This window comes from Arctopsyche grandis, chromosome 5 (genome assembly GCF_051622035.1).
Source record: "Arctopsyche grandis isolate Sample6627 chromosome 5, ASM5162203v2, whole genome shotgun sequence".
NCBI classification, from domain to species: domain Eukaryota; kingdom Metazoa; phylum Arthropoda; class Insecta; order Trichoptera; family Hydropsychidae; genus Arctopsyche; species Arctopsyche grandis.
The window spans coordinates 26196685-26219988 of NC_135359.1; the positions used below are offsets into that span (position 1 = coordinate 26196685).

Sequence of the window (23304 nt, forward strand, 5' to 3'; positions counted from 1 at the left end):
TTTTTTTCGTACAATATATGTAAGTAAATGAAATTGTAGCATATATTACGTCTACAACTTTAAAATGAATTTCTTTCACTTTTTTATGCTCATCGACTGGAAGCAGTTCTTGGGGCACCTTTTTTTCACATGTGTGACTGACATTAAGCAATACATCGATTCTGTTCACAAATTAATTTAAATGTTTAAAATGTGTCTTATTTTTTTTGTTCATTGAAGTTGTTAGATATACTTATTTCACATTGTATATTTAGTTAAATGTATTTTTGTCTTAAAATAACAAATTAAGCATGAATAAAAATGATTTATTAAAGATATCTAAAATATGATAAATGTAATTATGTATTTGAATAGCATGCTAAACATGCCAAAATGTAATGTTAAGCCTTGTGTGTACACGGATTCAAGCGTGTACACAAACCGTGCATACATATGTATACAATTGTATGTTCAAGTGAAAGTTTCATTTGATGTATCTTTTTATGTATTATTTATTGTAACTATTTATTATTATTTTTTGCGGTACGTGTTCGTTTGTAACGAGGCGATTTTTTTTATTTAATTTATAGTAATGAGTTTCAAACATCAGCATACATATATTTATGACGTGGAAATTACAATACAAGTCTTTTAAGAGCTTTACCTTATATAAGTTAGTATTTTTGAATGTATTTTATCAAACATTTTTTTAAATATGTTAGGTTAAAAATCAGGATTGCAGAATTACTTGCAGTGTATGTACATATATATATGACTGTGTGAATGATTTATGTAATATTTGCTCGTTTGAATTATTTTAAATGGAATTTCTTATCGTTTGGATTGCGTTTTTGACATTTAGCAAGAGCGGTCGATGATGATGAAATCAATTAAATTCCGAAATTTGAGTAACGTAAGTATGCAATGTTAGAATGTTCCTCGGAGTTTGTGTGCTCCCAATTGTGTGGCCAATAATGCCTTATAACGATTGTTTATAGGTGAATGTAGCATGTGGTATTGAGTATTCAACTTAATCATATCAAATTATTCGTAGTATTTTAAAATAATAGACAATCTATAGCACATTTTGTTTGTGTTGCTTTTTTTCGAGACTACATTTTAATTGTGAATGTATTTTTATTACGCCATCGTTGTATGAAATAGATATCTTAAACGACTATGAAGTATTTTTTTTTAATTTGCGTTAAATATATGTTTTATAAGAAAATTATGACAATATATTATTTAATTCTTCAAGAAGGTTGCTTTTTTTAAAACCTGAATTTTTCTTATCCACATTTTTCCTTCGTTCCACTGTATCCCATAATTTCGGAATATTTATTCATTCATTACATTTCTTAATGATTTAGTTAATTCTTATCTCTGCTTTTATTATTTGTAGGAGGTATCAGAAGCTACGATGTAAATAAAGCCTTGTAAATAGGATATCTTTTCTATAGTCGACTATTTGTATTATTCACAACTAGAAAAATAATGTAAATCAGTAAACAACTGCTTTATTAATTATGTTATATTAATATATCTAAAAATGTATATGTACAACACATTAAATATGATTATAATACAGTGTTCCAAAATGATTTCATAACAAAATTCAATATTATCCATGTCGACTTAAATCTTTTCAAATAATACCGTTTTAATTTGAGTAAAATGTGAGAACTTACAATTTTTATCGAATAAAGAATATGAAAGTATGTATGCATGTATTTCTAAAACCACTATGTTAATTTCAATCTAGGAATAGATTTTTTAAAATAATCGTACGATACAAATACATAAAATATTTCAATCGGTGTTTGTTAGGAATAATTAAAACTATGACGGCTGCTGATTCATATTTGAATCATGTTGGGTGCACAACGCTTACTGGCCGCTGACACATACATACATATATGATTGCGTGAACTGTTTCAGTTCGCTGATATATTTTTGTATCACGTTTTCGTCAATTGTTTGTGGAAGATGATACATTTTTGTATCACGTTTTCGTCATAAACAAAAACGTGATACAAAATTGTTTCATCGGTCACAACGATTGACGAAAACGTGATACAAAAATATATCAGCGGACTGAAACAGTTCGCACAGTCGTGAATCATATGGATGCGGTGCATCCGCTCTAAAATCGCCAGACAAATTGAACGACAGATTAACGGACGGCTGCTTTAAATGCAATTCTCATCTTCTCGAATGATAGATTGCACATCAGATGACGGGTAACCTTTCGATGTGCACAGATGCAATTATTAAAATGGTAATTATTAAAATTGAGTTGGATCTTTCAGGCGAGTTTAATAAGGCAAGATTCGATAAGTTCCGAATCTTGCCTTATTAAACTCGCCAGAAAGATCCAACTCAATTTTAATAATTGCATCTGTGCACATCGAAAGGTTACTCGTCATCTGATGTGCAATCTATCATTCGAGAAAACGAGAATTACGTTTAAAGCTGCCGTTCTGTTAATCTGGCGATTTTAGAGCGGATGCACCAAACCCGAATCATATATGTATACAATTTTGTGTCACGTTTTCCTCATAAATAAAAACGTGATACAAAATTGTACCATTGGCCACAACGATTGACGAAAACGTGATACAAAAATATATCAGTGAATTGAAACAGTTCGCACAGTCGTGAATCATATATGTATTATATATGTATTAGCGGCCAGTAAGCACTGTGCACCCAACATGATACAAATATGAGTCAGCGGCCGTTATAGTGTTAAGGTTACATTGGAAAAATAATAGTTTTGTAAATTAGATAATTTTTATCAATACACCTTGGAATTTATGTTTGTGATAAACATCAATAACTTCTTAATATTTTAACAATAATTTTCATTTTTTCCTTTTGAGTTTTTATTTAAATATTATACATTTAGATATTCACAACATTTTCACTATTTTATTTGATGAAAATTCAAACAAAGACATTTCAAATACATAGTTCAATAGGGCACATTTTTATTTTACTTCAAGTCTCACTTACACAGTCCAACGGTTTGTAGAAAAATGACTTAAAGTCAAATGCGACTTAACATATTACTAAATATAATTCCAGATTAGTTACATGCTCATTGAACATGCTAAAAGTTTACAATAAATGCTTCAATTCAGATAATTGATTTATTATAATTTTTTTCATATTCAATTTGCGCCCCGAGAACAAATTACCTAGAAACTGCCTTTGGGCAATAAATAAATGTTTTAAATTAATTCAAATGTGTACACACACACATATTTAGAATATTTAAAATTTACCATTAGAAGTGGCAGAGTGAAGGAGAGATGTCGTTTTATTTATATTTTTGTAAATAAAAAACCGATTTACATTCTATTGCTCGTTCCTTATGATGTATGTATGTAATTTCAATTTATTATGACGAGTGAGTTTTGAAGACCGAAATAATCAATTCATCGTATAATACAGTACATATTATACAAAATATAGAAAACATCAAATTCTTAAAATAAATTTAAATTTCATTACAAACTAATTTGAAATTTATGCGTTAATTCACATAATTTATTATACATATAACTGTCTTATAATGAAAATTATAAATAATATATGTACGTCTAATTCTTTTTGCACATTCATAATTTTAATTAAAGTTATATCATGTATTGTATTTAGAATGCTCGGTAGCGCAAATGGAAAATCCTCATCCATTTCCATCGTCATCACATATATATTTTCATTGAAGGTATTTCGAATGTGGCTCACATTTCATTCGAAGAATTTATATTATTTATGCCAATTTGTAACACAACCAAATAAATTATTATTTTTTTTTAGCCATTTACATACGAGTGCTAGTTTGATTAAATTTTCATCCAATTCAACAAACAGCACAAAGGATAAATCTTTTTAATTATTATCAATTTCAATTTTTGAATGATGCATACAAATTGTCACATCTTCCAACCAGAAATATAATTAAATAAGAATTTAAATTTTAATATTTTTCCCTTCAATACCTTGTTATTATATCATATATAAAAAACAGAATTATTATATTTTTTAACAATGATAATATTTTATGTGATGTTTTTACAAGTCCGATTTTTGTGACAACTGTCCGTACGGATTCAATTTATTCAATTATTATTTTTTTTTAATAATTTTATTTCATTTTTAGGGCTGTAATTTTGTAAAGCAGCATAGTCGAAGAAGATCCCTTACACACAACATTTGAAAAACGCTTGAAGGTACGGATTCCCATCCAACGTTGTTTGCTACGTCTCGGATCCTGGTAATCAGCACCTTTATTATATTTTCAGCTAATTTTACAACGGTCTTGGATAATTGTGAACGTGCATCGGAGACTTCTGGCACAACACTACCCTGGAGTATTTTGCACACGCCCGTATTGAACTTTCAAAAGGTTGACTGTCCGAGCTTGCAGCGTGACCTCCTTGCAAGCAATCGAAGAATTGAAATCTATGGTAAATTGAAATCGTCGTAGTAGTGATCAGCGCTACCGGCGTGAAGCAGCGATTATGTCTGGTATTGCAACATGGGTGCTGCCAGGTTCGCATGGTGAGAGCTGTTCATGCGTAGTGCCGACAGACTCTTGTTGTACCATTCGTCCTCGGGGCTCATGCCTGGAAAAAACAGAAACGCGCACGGTTGTTAAATCAATACATGAAAGCTTTCGTCGCCGATTTTCCGGCCAGACGATGTAACCGCTTATATCTTTTCTTCGAGGGTAAAAATTGCTCCCTCCCCTTTGTACCGGTTGGATGGCCGTCTTACGAGATGCAATCTCGCTCCAGGAAATGGGATATTTGCCAAGACGCCAGCACACGTCGACGCGGCAAATGTACTGGAAATTTTCTTATTGGACGGGAATAAGGAGGTGGAGTGGTGTGGGAGTACATGGGGGGTGTACGAGGGGGTGCGACATCCTTGGAAAAACGGTACAGCCCCAGGGGTGGATTCGCAACTTGTGCAAAACTTGCAAAATACATAATGAAAACGATCTTTATGGAACCGAGCGCAATTTGCGACGCATCAAAAATATTCGTGCATGAATTTAAAATTGATTTTGACAAGTTTTCCATATATGCATACATACCAGCAACAATAAAGGTACCCAATTTACAATATTATTATTAATTTTTTACATATATACCAGGAAGGCCTTACAGGTAAACCCAGAGAGATGTAATAAGTAGAGGTAGGATAGTCACAGTGCTATCCATTGTTCGGCAAACCTTTAACAATGCATTTACAACCTTTGAACAATATACAGCCCCCTCAGGGTCCGGGCTTTAGTAATAAGTAGAGGTAGGATAGTCACAGTGCTATCCAACAGTGTCATTGTTGTAAATCCTTTGTAAAAAAGGTTCGGCAAACCTTTAACAATGCAATTACAACCTTTGAACAATACGCGGCACCTTCTGGGTCCGGTGACTAGTAATAAGAATAGAAAATTACGAATAAATAATTTTTGTCAATTTTACGCGGTATGTCTCTATAAATATGCTACATCGCACGGAATACAATCGGATCAATTCACTTATAAAAATGTATCCCATGTTGTTTATTGTGTGTTTTTGAATGTATTGTGCAATTTTTACCGATGCTTGCCCGTCTTGCGAGTAATATAAACAAACAGAGAAGTTTTTATCGGACATACGTCGAGCACCAATCGTCAAATACGACTGATGCTAAAATTATTTAGATCTGTCCGTGGACAGAATGTCACTTGACAACAAAAGAACACCTAAAGCCACTTATAGATTAATATTACATTTCTCTGGGTAAACCCCAATGCGCCTTCCTGGCCAATAACAAACAATACAGCAATTTTATTACACAAGTCGTTGAATTACAAGACACTGAAAACTCGCAAATTAACGAGACATCTATGAATTGTACATACATTTTATTGTACACTAGCTGAACCCCGGCATGCGTTGCAATGCCATAATAACGCATGCAATTCTCGTTCCCGTTCCCGTTCCCATTTGTCGGAAAAATGCTTTTTCCCGGTTTTTTTCACAGTAATCTTCCCGGACATGCACGCAACAAATCCTGAAAGTTTCATCGTAATCGGTTCAGTGGTTTAACAGCCTATTCGAGATACACACACACACACAGACATTCATTTTTATATATATACATAGATTAATCATATTCAAATAGTGGTGACATAGTAGGTAGGAAGGTTTTTTAGCCAATTTTAATCGGGAACCGTTTCAATAATGAAATCAGAAAAATTGGCAAACTCTGATAGGAAATGATCGACCTGGAGTCACAAATATCCAAGTCTGACCAGCAGCACTATAGATATACTCAGAAAAATTCTTTTCAATCGAGGTCAGCTCATGGGATTGAACCCGGGAGCCTCTCGGTGATAGGCATAAGCTTAACGACCTAGGTATGCTGCTGGCTAATATTTGAAATAGGATACCATTTATTGAAGAGGTAGTGTCATGGGTCGGCACTAAACAGATATAATAAAATAATCGAATCGGTTACTACAAACATGTGGTAATTAAGTGGTCTAAAAAATAAAATGAAATTCTTTATTTTAAAAAAATGTTTAGAAAAGGCGTTTACTTATATAATAAAAATTACAAGATATTTGTAGCGCATTCTCATGGGATAAAAATAAGTTATATACTTATGAAAGAGAAGTATTTCAAGTATTCTAAGGAAAGTAAAATGTTTGAGAGATACTTGGAGAATTTGATTATAGTGAACCTTATAAAATTGAAAGATTTTCATTTAGAAATAATTTAACAGTCATCATCATCATCTACAGCCATTCGCCATCCACTATTGGATGAAGACTTCTCCAACACCCTTCCACTCGTCTCTGTTGCTGCTGTTGTTGTGAAAACAGAGTCAAGAAAAATAAGTCAGAAAGAGTCAAGTGGAAGTTGTTATTGCAATGTTTTCAACTCATATATTGTGCATAATCATTATGTGTAATGATGGTATTTGGTACTTATGCACAAAAGTTTGATCATATGTATGTGTCGCTTTGGGCAACCTGAAGTGTCACCTTTGGTCGGGGCTAATATATAATGGATAAATAAATATTTAGAAACTTTTTTGGTGTCAATGTTTTGAAAAAATATTGTAATACTATATGCTTCTGTTTTTAATTCTTTGAAATTTTAATTTCAAAGAAAAACGATCGGAACACTAGGAATTTTAGTTCAATCGTTTGCGAAGTAAAACATAGAAATGCTTTGTAATAAAAATATTATTATTGGCCAAAAGCGGAATTAAGAGGTTTTGTAAGTTATTGTGCCGAAGTTGATGATGAGTTATCAATCTAAGAATTAATAAATTAAATCAAACTAAGATATTCATTATGTAATTAGTACACTAATTTTAAATGTATTATGATATGAAATATGTAAATATATATATGCATGTAGTAGTAGAAGTAGATTTCAATAGAAAATCAGCAACGATTTGAATGTGAATTTTCATTTGTTCATGTCATAATGTACTTCCAGGTTAAATATAATATTTAATATGAGTATATATGTATCTGGGTATATAGTTTGTAGTAGTGTGGGATAACTAGGTTTTCTAGCTGCCACTTCTGCTGGCGCCTCGCCAGATTGAGATTTCAATCCCAAGAATAAGACGAGAAAAGGAAATTCGGTCGTCTTAAAGGCATTGCCCGTGAAATAGGCAATCTCCGTCCGAAGACCCTCACTCTTTAAACTTATCTTTGATCTTGGCCGACGGTTATTACAAATTTAAATCGTTTTGCCGACGGATGGACACAACTCTTATATCTCGAGCGTGCAATTAATTATTATAAAGTTCTATCTTGATTTGAACTTACAACGTATTATACATATATGTATATATGTATATTTAAAATTTATTTACCTCGATTGAAAATAATTTATTCGGAGTATATCTGTAATACTGCTGGTCAGACTTAGATATTTGTGACTCCAGGTCGATCGTTTCCTATCTGATTTCATTGTTTATTTTATTTTATTTTTTTACATACATATATACAAATATGTATACCAGGAAGGCTTAACAGGTAAACCCCAAATGCGCCTTCCTGGTCCACATAATTATTACATATATACATGTAAATCTAAACAATATCTGACATCTATGGTCAGATATTACAAACATCGTATTAATACGATAAATAACGATGAATAACTTTCATGTAACAATACGAATTTTATATTCGATAAACAACCACAGAGACATCTATGGTGAGCAATATGGCGAAACCTAAGATATAAAATAACTAAAGGTTCGCAACAGAAAATTGGGAAGGAAACGCCAATTTTACAGGAATCGTTTCAATGAAAATCAGAAAAATTGGCAAATTCTGATAAGAAACGATCGACTTTGACAAACCAAGGTCTGGCCAATAGCGAGACTTAGCGGGAATCGAACTCGTAACATCAAGTACGAGATAATTCAACATTCACCACTAGACCACGCTACTGGTATTGTTGAAACGGTTCCTCGATTAAATTGGCTAAAATCCTTCCTACCTACTATGTCACCACTGTTTGAGTGTGATTAATATACAATTAAATTTATGCATAAGTTGAAATTCATAGATGTCTAGTTAATTTAGAGTTTTCATAGTCTCTTAATTCAGCGACTTATGTATGTAATAAAAAAATGCTGCATTGTTTGTAATTGGCTAGAAAGGTGCAGTGGGGTTTACCTGTTAGGCCTTCCTGGTATATATGTATATAATAAAAAAATAATAAAACACATTTAAAGCTAATTTACGTACAATATTAATATTATTTTGCTGTTTGTATATTTTAACTATATTTTTCATCTGAACATTGCTATGAAGCTTTAATTATATAATATCACAATTATGATGATGCAATATATAAAGTTTTGTTCAACAGAAAACTCTTTTTTTTTTTTTTTTTCATTTTTATCATCGTGCCATGACAGGTTGCGCCAAATTGACACTTATGGCCAAACTTGTAAATATGTATTAGGGCGAAAACATACTGTGAGTCACGCGGCACGTGATTTTTTTAGATACTAGTTAGCATGCAAAATAACCAAAGGATGCCTAGCCATGCCTGAGTAATGCCCCAATAATCAACCCCTGGAGTGTTTTCGGTGATTTTTTATTCTTGTACATTTCAACGAAACAGCTCAAATGTTTCGTCTGTACCAGGTATGGTACCACGTATGCTACAGTTTTTCTATATGTTTAGAACTATCTAAAAAAAACCACGTCCCACATCCCACGCTGTGTGATTTTGCCCATACTGCTCGCTGTATACATATGTAGTTCAGTGGCATATGCAAGTTCGAGGTTGTAATTTCACACGAGGACAAAACTTTTATCAATTGATATTTAGGTAGTAAATATATATATATATATATATATATATATATATATATATATATATATATATATATATATACATATATAAAAGGGAAATAAATACCCATGGCGTCTTGTCGCATCCCCGCTACTGCACTCATGTTGGCGGCACTGTGGCTCATGGAAAATGGCTGCGACATGCCCGGATACGTACTCGCTCCCATCTATTGGATAAATAAAACGAATAATGCATCAGTCAATTTTCTTTTCGATTCGTTTGCATGGTAAAAGTGTTATACGAAACCCAGTTCAAAATAAAGTAAAAAATATATATGGAAGTGTGGTCCAAAAATACAATGAATGTATCACATACGTTATGATATACAAATTGGCGTGTTTCTGTTCGATGTAACTAGTACACACTGCATCGATAACACTGTTCGACAAATGACGACTTTTTTTTTTGGTTCAGAGTCGAGATATGACTTTTCGACTCTGAACCAAAAATTTTTCAATATTTTCAATATTGGTACAATATTTTCAAAAATATTGTACCAATGTACATATATATAATTGAAAATAAAATGTATATTTTGAAGGATAAATAATCATAAATTACACTGTTCGACACGAAAAATGGTTCAGAGACGAGATATGACTTTTCATATTGATCCTATGCCCAGTAAAAAACGAATCTGGTAATAAAAAATGTTGATTGATTTTTAATTTTTTTTAAGATTTTTGATTTTTAAATGCTTTTCATTATTACGAAATTATATTCACAATACATCTTACATATATCTATTTTAATAGCTACTGATCTACTGATCATTTTCTATTTTACAATTTAATTTAATTTGTTTAGTAAGCATAGTATTATATTATTCTAATGTAATTTACATTAGATTAGGAAAAGAGCTCAAAAACCTATTTACAATTCTTATAAATGCTCATAATACATCTAATACATAATATTAATTAAAGACTCTCTAAAGTCGATGACCTAAAACAGATCGCGTTTAGGTAATCTTGATCGTTGATTTAAAACATGTATTTAACTTATTTTCGAGGTACTTTTGGATCACATCTGGTAGGTATATAATTGAATTCATAAATGCATATCCGATGGTTATCGATTGTGCGCGTATTATGAGTGTATAACCAAATTCGATAAAATTGATTGCGTGATATCATTACGCACATGTATGTGCATAATTGAATACGCGGCGACAGATTCGTTTAACGTTGGCCATTAGCCAATCCGCAGTTTTGTGAGAGGAATTAGCGAAAATGACTAATGAGAGTTTGCAATTAGCCATAACGCCACTTGTACTCTCGTGCACTGCCCAATAATGACACTGATTCAATATCCAAAATTCGAAACGGACAATGCATTATGAACGTTGTGAACAGAAACTATTCGATAATATCAGACGTTTGGTATTTCCTACAGTCGGAAATACAAATGGATCGTTTTATTTAAAATATATTATTTTTCAGCTTTAGTACCCGATGAAATATCATCGCATGGGTGTTGGCATATTAAGTTATTAAATAAAATAAAATTAAAAGAAATGTGTCGGTCCTGTGTTCGATCCGCAAGTGGGCGAATGTTTTTCAAATACTTTTTAAATATATTTAATTTATATTTGATTGTTTTAATATGAAAATAAAATGATAAAAACTACCTACCTACCTATATATAAACAATATAAAACACCAATAGAAAAATTAATTAATTAAATAAATTTTCAATAGATGGCGCTAAATGCTCAGAGACTTGCCTAGAAGAAAAATTGGTAGCAAAAAGTATATATATATATAAGTTTTTTTTCTTTCGATATTATATTCGTGCATTTTGTTGGCAGTGTTTCAGCTGTGATGTACATATGTATGTCGGATAGAAACGACTATTCTAGTACGGAGAGCGTTATCGCAGATACACAGACAGGCACACAGAATAGCGATATTATATATGATGTACTGGCATCGTAAATCAAAAAAATTACAGGGGAGATTAAAACTGTTATCGGCCTTTGTATTGTATAACTTTTTACTTTATCTATGTACGTAGTAACAATAGATGAAGTTTTGTGATCATTTGAAAATTCGACTGATTTTTTCACCGTATTTTCATAGTTATAAATAATTTAAACATTTCAAATAGATATAGATTTGGAATATGTAGTCCTGAAAGATCAAAAGTGCATTAACAAGATGTTTAAGGTAGGTTTATTTGACTTGAAAGATTCCATACATATGTACATACATTTTTAGTTCACTAATTGGGCAGGAAAATGGGATGGAAGACTTGAAATTTTCCGAAGTGAAAAATACCATATGGTCAAAATTTATAAATATTCGGCCATAAGACAAATACACGAAGGTGATTTTGCATAATATAACTAGTTTACATTATAAAGTTTGACGTTGAACTATGTACATATGTACGTCTATTCGTGTCTATATGTACACATATCAATAACACTTGTATTGCTGATTAGACTGAGAATGACGCTTTGTAACAATGATAATCAATTTGGCTGTTGATTTATGTATGTATGTATGCAATGGTTTCACCCCAATTTTGGAACAACGGGTTTCCAATTTTTTTTTCGTCCAAGGCATGAAAGTTCATTCGATTTTTCAAGTTTGTATAAATTTTGATAAAAATTATATGAATTTTTAGATTAAAAAACGGGTTTCCGAAAACTTTTGATTTTTAACAACGGGTTTCCGGAAACCCATGGAAACCATTAGGGTGACACCACTGTATGTACATATGTATATTCATTTGCAGAATTGCGTCAAAAATCATCAGAAAAATGTATGAAATTTTGTACACAGTCTCGTAAATAATCGAAATAAACGAAAATATAAAATATTTTTAATTCTAATGATGTTCACAAAGTAAATGTATAAGAAAATCGTGATTAATTTTTTTTTTGTTTTTGAAAAATAATTTTATTTTTATTTTTTGACATGTATGTACAGTGTGTGCTTATTGTATAAATAATTTTTTAAACAATTGTACTGACCTGAGGGTACCGGTTGATAGGTGCTGGATGAGGGTAGGGTTGATAGCCACGATAGCCTTGGATGTTCCTCATCATGCCGTTACACGACGGTAATACTGAGGGCGCCAAAGCCTTTTGTAGCTGCTTTTCTTGTTTTCGATATTTCGCTCGACGGTTTTGGAACCATACCTGCGAAAACAAACACGGAATTGATTCAGAAAGAATTTTTTCGAGGGGGACGACGTCTAAAACAAATGTAGCTCATAGGTTGAGATTCTTCGCCTTCGGAGGATTGTAGGGTAATCTGAAAGGTTGGCGCAGTGAAAGGGGACGCGTGCCTCGAGAGGGGCCAGGATGCCTCAGGAGGGTCACTGGGGAAGCCCGAGGGAAGATGCTCCAAGTGGTGGGCGGGGTAAGAAGGGTGAGGAGGGGTGAGAGGGAGGGGGAGCAAAAATGGGATGAGCGCTAACTTCGTTACGGATCCATTTGATGGGATTGCAACCCTCCTGGGTGGGGCTCCGCCCCCAACATGCCGGCGTTTTGCGCCCCACATATAATTGTCGCTACTTTCACTATTCTTATTATTATTATTACAACATATATATTATATATATGTATATATAAAATATATATATATATATATATATATATATATATATATATATATATATATATATATATATATATATATATATATATATATATATATCATATTCAAATTGTATTGTATTTTATTTTTGATAAAAAATCAAAAGCTAGGATTTACTTTAATTACATATATTTCAAATAGATATTCTTTAATATGAAGAGTTAACCTGATTTTTAATTGTCATAAATTTATCACATCACATACTCTCTTATTTTCATGTGTTTTTTTTAATATTACCTACTAGATGTTTTAACCGGCTTCGCTCAGTATTTGTAATATAAACAGCTTAAACATGGCGAATCTCATAGTAAATATTCATTTGTTTTTTTTTATTAAATTTATCTGAATCGAAAAAAATATAATATTCAACCAATTGAATTGTCGGCATAGAAAATTTTTTTTCTTGACGCAGTACCCAACCAAAGCATACTTACATACAAAGTCTCGTTCGAAATTATATATTAGATATATCAAGAACTTTTTATCAATTTCATTGAATTGATGCTAAAACTACTATACATTTTGTAATACCTATACAATTATTTAAATGTTGTAAATATTATAATATATTATATGTATTTTAATTATGATATATAATTTTAATATGATATTTTTTAAATAAAAAATTCATTCACGTAATTCAATTTGTTTTTTATTATGTCTTGGATGAGAAAAAATGAGGGAATGAAATTCCTTACGCGTAATAAACACGTCGTAATTTATTTTTATATTTGGGAGAGTAAGTATTTAGCCAACATTTATTATTAAACAAGTAAAAATATAATTAATAACATGCTAACAGCAATAAAAATATATAAAATTTTCACTATAAGTTCACACAACTCTTCGTCAAGGACCAAAAGCCGATTTGTTTTCAACTTTTATTTAAAACCATTTTAAATATCAAAGCTTTAAGCCCATGTTTTTCATTTCTAAACTACATCGTTATCATTATCATCCACAGCTGCTCACCATCTATTGCTGGATGAAGGCCTCTTCAACGCACTTCCAGTCGTCTCTGTTTTGCGCATCTCTCATCCATCTTACCCCACACATTTTCCTAATTTCGTCTACCCATCTTCCCTGCGGTATTACTTTTACCCATTTGCATTCTTTCAGGTACCATCCAAGCACTTCTTTTCTCCACTTTTCACTACCCTTGTCATACTTCTCACCCACGTGATCCGCTTCCTGTCTTTCCTCATTATACCGAGCTTACAGCGTTCCATACTTCTTTGAGTACATTCGACTTTGTGTAGTATCTTGATGTTCAGTGTTCAATTTTCATATCCATACGTCATTACTGGCAAAACACATTGGTGGAAGATCTTTTTCTTCAGGCAGAGTGGATAAGTTATCACTGATAACTGTAGTTATATTGCAAAAATTATTTCTAAAACTTAAAATGCCAAATACTCCCCAATAGCCATTACTTATTGCAATATAGCTATGTAGTTTAAAAATTGAGCTGAAGAGTAAAAATTTCGATATTTTTAATTAAAATAACCGAATGTGCATTTTACATATATTATAATTTTTGTTAAATATATATTTTTCCCATGATGCCATTACGAGTTGCTCCTGAGCGACACCTATGGTATTAAACTTGAACATACGTAAATTTTATACATTATAAATTTGATATAATATTCAAATAGTGGGTAGGAAGATTTTCCCAATTTGACAAGGAACCGTTTTAACATTGAAATCAGATAAATTGGCAAACTTTTATAGTAAAGATCGACTTGGAGTCAAAAATATCTCAAAGTCGATAGTTAAGTATAATAAATTCTTTTCAATCGAGGTCAACCTGAGGGCTTCAACCCGGGCACTTCTCGGTGGTTAGAATTAACACAACCACCGAGCTATACCGCTAAAAGTCGAATAGAAAGTGAACATACAGTAGATTTTTTTCCGTTGAAATTTTGTACGACCCTCTCTTAGGTACATATGTACATATGAATGTATGTATGTACATAGGTACTCGTGTTTGAGAATTTTTCATTGGGGGAGTTTGGACACGCGCGCACATTTGTGAGCATCAAACCAACAAAAACTCTTCCGTCGGGAACAATGTCAATGATGCGCGAACTGGTAATCGCGTTCCGGGGGACCGTTGCCCCTCCCCACCCCCTCACAGAGTCTTTGATTGAATTAGGAGCTCATTTGGGGCCCCTCCGGGGCGCAGCTGTCACCCGTAGCTGACTCACTCGCAGCCCTGTGCCCCTTTCACCCCCCTGATGCAGGAAATTAGAAACAATCCCATTCGAGAATCTCTCGCCCACTGCCATTTGACCCCTTTCACACTCGAAAATATCTCTTTTTCCATTTAAAATAGCCTAAATAACATATATTTACATACATATTCAATCTAAAACTTCATAAATGGATATTTAAAATATTAAAAACGTGTGTTATATTTTCAATGTACATACATATATTATGTATTATAATAATTGAAGAATGTATGTTTTATATTATAACATTTTTTTGATAATTCACTGTAAATTATCTCTATATTATATTATTTAAAATTTTTGCCAATAGTATATTCTTTGAAAAATTGAGTTAGTTTTCCGCGTGATTTACTATTCATTCGATATTTTCCGCTTCATCGTTTTGCCTACAGGTTTCATAATTTTTTCCACAAATTCATAAATAAACTTGCAAAGTATATTACAAACATGTATGTAGTTTATAGTTTTTTCACGAAACCACAATATTTTATTTTATTTTTTACCATAATGCTATGACGAGTTGCCCCAAATCGACAATTATGACTAAATTTACATTTATAACATACATATGTATGTATGTATATTTATATACATATTATACATCATTTTTAAATTATATTCAATCAGATAATTATGATAAATAAAGGGTAGGTAGCCAATTTGTGAGAAACCGTTTCAACAATTTAATCAAAAAAATTGGCAAACTCTGTTAGGATTATAATACGTTTTAAATCAAAATGTAATAGACTAGCTGAACCCGGAACGCGTTGCAATGCTACAATAATGCATCCATTTCCCGTTTCCGTTCCCATTCCTATTTGTCGGAAAAATGCAGGCGGCGAACCCATTTTAAATTATTGCGTTGCAATGTCACTCATTTCTGTTTTCCCTTTCCCGTTTCCGTTTTTATGCGTTTTTTTTTACAGAAATCATCGCGGGCATACACACAATAACTCATGTAAGTTTCATCGCAATCGGTTGAACGATATAAGAACGCATACTTGACAGACAAACAAACAATGATTTTTATATATATCTATATATATACATACATATAGATATATATAAAAGCACCATTGTGTAGTCAAAGAAATGTGTGTTCGTTGGTAACCACGTTACCAGTTGGTTTATGACGACACGGCTTTGAAGAGATGTTATTTGTGCTCCAACCATCACTTGAAACGGGATCGAGAACGCAACGGGAAAGGGAACGGGAACGGGAATCGCATGCCTTATCCTGGCATTGCAACGCATGCCGGGTTCAGCTAGAAGAATATATGTATAATCAAGACTTACCTGTATTCTAGCTTCATTAAGTTTTGTAGTTCTTGCTAATTCTTCTCTACAATAAATATCTGGATAATGCGACTTTGCGAACGCCGCTTCTAATTCTGCTAATTGTTCCTAGAAAACAAAAACGCATTAAAAATTTTACTCGTCACATATTGTACCTATGTATGTATATATAATTGAAAATAAAATGTATATTTTGAATCATAAATTACACTGTTCGACACGAAAAATGGTTCAGAGACGAGATATGACTTTTCTTATCGGTTCTATGCCCAGTAAACACGAATCAGGTAATAAAAAATGTTGATTGGCTCGAGATTCGGAGATATACGTGTTTTTTAAATCGCGCAATTTTTCTATATATTTGTGTTGTTCGGTCGATGTCTCAAAATCTGTCAATTTCCTTTTAATTTGAACTGGACGTTGCTCGCAATTTTACCGATTTAAAGTTCAGCACATTTCCAATTAACCGTTTTTAAACGAAAAAAAAATGTTGTGGTCAGAACACTATCTCAATAAACATGTTTCAATAGAAAAACCTCAATATAAAATAGTATTAACAGTGGGAAAAAATCCCAAGTGAAAATACGTACTTCTGACTTTTGATTGTGATAATCTATATCTGTCAAAATATTGTGACAAAGAAACGTGCATTGCATTCAAAGTTCACAACTGGTTCAATCAGTGGACGTATAATTTGGATACGAGCACTTCACACAGAGCAATAAATGTTGACCGCCCACTTTTCACAGTTGTAAACGCACCATGAAATAACACCACAATTAGCATATTCTATAATGCCTTTGTTCATTTATATAAAAGAGAAAAAATTGGCTCTTAAAGTGTAACGAACGCAACGTTTGATAGTGTGAAGTATTGTATCGGTTTATACAATAAATACAAATTGTAATGATTTTTATACTAAATTGTATTGTTCTGAAATATACCGAATAGTAATAGTGTTCGTACTTTTTGGTTCGTGAAATATTAAATACACTGTTCGACAAATGACGACTTTGATAACTGGCTTACCTCGATAAAATAAACGAATTTTTGTTATCAATCCAGAAGAATAGTAGAAATATGATTTTTCTAAGTGTATTTAATTCTCATATAAATATAATTTAATATATTATCCCTATTAATTCAATTCAGATTCGTGTAAATACGAGTAAACACTAGTACGAGCTTTTTGCTCGCAATTTTACCGATTTAAAGTTCAGCACACTTCCAATTAACCATTTTAAACGAAAACAAAAAATAGTGTGGTCAGAACACTATCTCAATGAACATGTTTCAATAGAAAACACTCAATATAAAATAGTAATAACAGTGGGAAAAAATCCCAAGTGAAAATACGTACTTTTGACTTTTGATTTGAACTAGATGACTACTTAGAGAGATTTGAAAGCTGAAAAGTACTACAAATGAAAGATAAAATACCCGACTATAGATTCCAATATTTATTTTGAACAGGAAATTGACAGATTTTGAGACATCGACCGAACAACACCAATATATAGAAAAATGGCGCGATTTAAAAAACACACATATCTCTGAATCTCGAGCCAATCAACATTTTTTATTACCAGATTCGTGTTTACTGGGCATAGATCTATACGAAAAGTTATATCTCGTCTCTGAACCATTTTTCGTGTCGAATAGTGATATTAACAAAATTACATTTACGCTTTCATGATGGATATATGTAATGTATAAGTGAGATCGTATATAAATCATGTTTCAATATAAAACACTCAATATAAAATAGTAATAACAGTGGGAAAAAATCCCAAGTGAAAATACGTACTTTTGACTTTTGATTTGACCTAGATGACTACTTAGAGAGATTTTAAAGCTGAAAAGTACTACAAATGAAAGATAAAATACCCGACTATAGATTTCAATACTCATTTTGAACAGAAAACTCACAAATTTTGAGACACCGAACAACATCAAGATATAGAAAAATCGCGCGATTTAAAAAACACATATATCTCCGAATCTCAAGACAATCAACATTTTTTATTACCAGATTCATGTTTACTGGGCATAGATCTATAAGAAAAGTCATATCTCGTCTCTAAACCAAAAAAAAAAGTCGTCATTTGTCGAACAGTGTTATTAGAAAGGCAGTGAAAGTAAATGTGATATTTTCTTGAATATATAATATTATAATTGAAAAATACCTGTGTAAATGTAGTTCTATGTCTGCGGCGTGCGGGCGTCGGACAAGAGGCTGTGGTGGGGGTGTGAGGGGCGTGGGGTGCGTGGGGCGCGTGTGGCGCGTGCGCCCCCAGCGCCGGTGATAGGCCTCCGCCCCCGCCGAGGCCCTGCCCCGGTTCTGGCTTCAACTTCTTGAATGCACCTTCCGCTGCAACAGGCACGTGCCAAATCAACAACACGAATATTATACATACAATATTGTCTTTTTAAAATCAATCAGTCTGCGATGAAAATGTATCCATTTACTATATCTATCCAACCTCATATTAATGATTTGTAGGTATGAACGATTAATGGCCATTGAATACGATCATAATGGGTTAATCATAATTAATTTTGAATTTATAATGAATGGAAAATGGTTTATATGTACATATATGAGATGTTATATTTGAATGTGGCATAAATCCATATTTCTTCGTTTCGAAAAATATATCGCAAAACATTAAATATACTGTTTTCCGTTTAACAATATTTAAAAATACTGGTGGCCTGTAATACGTTTATTTTTATTTTCCAAGATTCTGGGCAAATCGAATGAAAATAAGTGATAAAAATTTGTAAATTATCAAACAGAAATAGTATTTTTGGAACTGAATATTGGATTGAATAAATAACACATAATAATATTTTAAAAAAATGATAATTATTTCTTCCTTAAGAAATCACATAATTAAAACTACATAAAACAGTTTACTCTATTTTTATTTTTAAAATTGGTTTTAATATTTAATTTATGTATAACCTTGAAATGGACAAATTTTGTAGGTAAATAAGTTGTACTGTAAAATTACATTCACATCATTCCTCATATAAAGCCTTTTATAATATTATGTGCTGGCTATAGGTGCAAGACATTCCCTACTTTGTATTTTATTATTTGATATTTTTACTTTATCTGCTATTATTATAATGCGTTTGTTTTTAATTATTATGTATAAATGTATTTTTTGTCTGTTTATATACATATTTATATGTGTACATTTTTATTTTTCTCATTTATCTGTATTTTTCGACCATTATGGTGCATTAGGAACTGCCACAATGGTCCAAACTTATACTTAAATAAATAAATAAATAAATAATTACCCAATACTAGGTACAAACTAAGTAATTTTAGTATTATGTAAAAATATACACATATTATGCATGAACTTATTGATTTTTTTAAACATAATTTTGATGTTACAGCTGAAGTGTATTACCAATTGTAACATATTTTGACTACTTAAAATATGTTTCATCTATCTCACGCAGTTATTTCATATGACACAATGGATTAACACTTTGACTGTTCAGAATTAGACAATATGTATTCCATTTCTTTCATTCACTTTTTGAATATCATTCATATAAATTAGGCTTTCTATGCGACCTGATTTTGATGTATTTTATTCACAGTACAGTATTATTGCCTTTAGTGAAAACGTTACTTCACTAGTAGTTTGAGTCGGAAAGTCAAATTTTTTTTTTTGAATACATTCTTAGGGTTATCAAACTCTTTTCCATAGTATGTACATATATACATGCATAAGTATTTTCGCATGTAAAAATATATATCTGCTGTTTAATTTGTATTTGAATATGAATTATCTAAAACGCCATATAAAATACATTACAACTGGTAATACACTTTGATGGTAACATATAATATATGTATATACAATACTACATATGTATATACGTATACCAAATAGTGGATATACATACATATATATGTACATACTCGATATCATTCAAAGAAAAATTTATTAATAACGCATAATTACACCTGGTAATTAATTAAATAATGCCTTTACTCTATGTATGTATATTTTTCACAATAGTAAAAATGTATGTATGTATATGTAGGTACATATTAGAAATTTAAATATATATATATATATATATAAATACACATTTAAAAAAATCATACTCTAAATTTACTATGATACACAATTGATTAGTCGAGCACAAAAGGTTTACGATTTGCGGGTATGCAATAGTGCAATTTGAAATTCTTTTACTACATATATGTATGTATATTATATATTTTTAACACGTAGGGGGTTTTGCCCGGGTCAACCCGGAACAGAAATTTCCGGGAAATCACTTCAATCAATTCGTATGTCCAGTGTCCCGGGAATTTATATCTCGAATGACGGGAAAAATATTTTAATCAAAACGTTCTTTAAATGGTTAAATAAAGTTGAATGTACATATATCCCGCGATGACACTATTATGAAACCAGTGTATCCTTCTTCTTCTAAAATGGAAGAAACTCTTTTAGATTAAGATTAGACAATTATGTGTTTGACGATGAATGAAAAAAATAAATAAGAAGTGGTCCAAAACAATACTACAAAATAACATAAATAACAAAATAGCAATAAAACAGACTTTAAAAATTAAATAAAAATATACACGATGACAGGAGAAAAAAAGACAATTAAAATAAAATATTTTCGTCATTATGGCTATGTATAAAACAAACTTCGACCGAAATTTAAAGATTTTTTTCCAGTGCTGGAAATATCTGTGCCAAATCTAGAAATAGGCTTTCGGATTCTCATTTAAATATTTAAGTATTCTTAAGAATCTATTTCAAATAAATAAATTTTTATAATTACATTTTTTTCCAATTTATTATTTATTTTTTAAATTAATAAATTTTATATTAGTAAAAAAGTAATTAATTTTTTTTACATTATACATACATATGTCCCGGGATCCCAGGAATACCGGGAACGATTCCGAGCTTCATCCCATATTCCAGGAATAGAAAAAGTCCGGGAAATCAGAAACCCTAATTCACATGTATGTATATATTATTTATATTTATAGACATCATATCTAGTATGTACCTTTATTTATTTATTTATTTACTTTACATATACGGCCGCAAGAACCATTGAACAATAATATTATAAATATGTAGAACAATAAAACAAAAAAAAAAATGCAATATTAATACAAGAAAAGAAAAGAAAAAAATATGAGTTTTAAAACTAATTGAATATATAAATGAGTGAATTAAAATAGTAAAATAAAATGCATTTAGCATTTGTATAAATCAGAAAAATGACGATGCAACAATTTTTTTAAACTATGTTTACTAATATTAAAAAAATCAAATTGGCTAAATTCGTTTCCCAGTTTATGAAGTCGGGATTACGTTGAATTTTTGTTATATCATTAAATATATTATTAAAATTATATCATAAAAATTAAATTTACATATGTAAAATGAACTTAGCTAGATTAGCTTTTAAAACATATTTAAATATGTATAAGAAACAATTGAATATTTGTTCACTTATGCAATTGTAATCGTCTTGGTAAGTGGTAATCAGAGAATAAGTTTGTCGAGACGTTTGTAGCAAAGTAATTTGTTTACCTAAAGCCGAGTAACAATCAGGGGTAGAAAAGCAGATGTCGGGGTCCGTCAAGGGCCGGCCAAGCAAGCTCACTCGCAGACCTTATTCAATTTATTACTCGTTTATTAATGTGGTTAGTTAGGACAACTTAATTACAATTAGTGCCGCGTTGGTAGCGGCGTGTCGGAACCTTCTTCCTCACATTCGCTCTTAACAACTTGATCGGTACACAAAACAGTATTCTTCGGTCTACGAAAAATATGTATATATCGGATAAGTTCGAATTGATAGGCTGTGATTTTTTTTTCAACGCTAATTTGATTCTAGCTGAAGTTTAAAATTTGATTCAATATTCATTACAATACAAATATAAATATGGTACTAAGAGTAGCGAAGACATATGGACGCTTTTATATTTTAAAATTTATACTATAGCCAGCAGCATAGCTCGGTCGTTTTTAAATATCGTTATATTATTTGCTAATTATACGAACAAAAAAATTCCAGAAGCTTTTTTTTACGAAAATAACGAATAAATAGGTAATGTATAGCGTGATTTATGCAAGATGCAGGGAGACGCGCGTTCCAAGAACTGTCTAGACCCCCACACTGTCAAAACATTTTTGAGACAGAGCTATTTTATAAAATATCAACATACATAGCACGAAAACAACAGGTTCTAGCTCAGCATTGAAAGTGTTAAGCTTCTGCCTAACACCAAGAGGCGCCGGGTTCGATCCCATGAGCTGATCTCGATTGAAAACAATTTTTATGTATATCTGTTGTGTTGCTAATCAGACCTGGATATTTGTGACTCCAGGTCAATCGTTTCCTATCAGAGTTTGCCAATTTTTCTGATTTCATTGTTGAAACAGTTCCCGATTAAAATTGGCTAAAAACATTCCCACATACTATGTCACCACTATTTGAGTATGATTAATGTACAATTCATAGATGTCTCGTTAATTTTCGAGTTTTCAGTTTCTCGTAATTCAGTGACTTGTGTATTAAAAATGCTGCATTGTTTGCAATTGGCCAGGAAGGCGCATTGGGGTTTACCTGTAAGATCTTCCTGGTATAAAATGTAATGTTAAAAAACTATATAATGTTACAGTCGAAGTGCATGTTTAGTTTTTATATATTCCAACTGGCGTTTTGGGTAATTCATATTCGAATGCAAATCAACTAGTAAATCATAGCCCTACAAGC

General features: G+C 31.5%; 1 protein-coding gene across 1 annotated transcript in view; it reads right to left on the bottom strand.

Annotated features, from left to right (window-relative positions):
* Window positions 1–4506: 4506 nt before the first annotated feature.
* LOC143912393 (uncharacterized) overlaps window positions 4507–23304 on the bottom strand; it is a 57729-nt gene continuing 38931 nt past the window's right edge. Inside the window, exons 4-8 of the mRNA XM_077431671.1 lie at window positions 18702–18886; window positions 16516–16623; window positions 12355–12522; window positions 9441–9540; window positions 4507–4613 (exon numbers count right to left, since the gene is read on the bottom strand). Of these exons, the coding sequence (XP_077287797.1) occupies window positions 4507–4613; window positions 9441–9540; window positions 12355–12522; window positions 16516–16623; window positions 18702–18886 (668 nt within the window). The remainder of the gene's footprint in view (window positions 4614–9440; window positions 9541–12354; window positions 12523–16515; window positions 16624–18701; window positions 18887–23304) is intronic.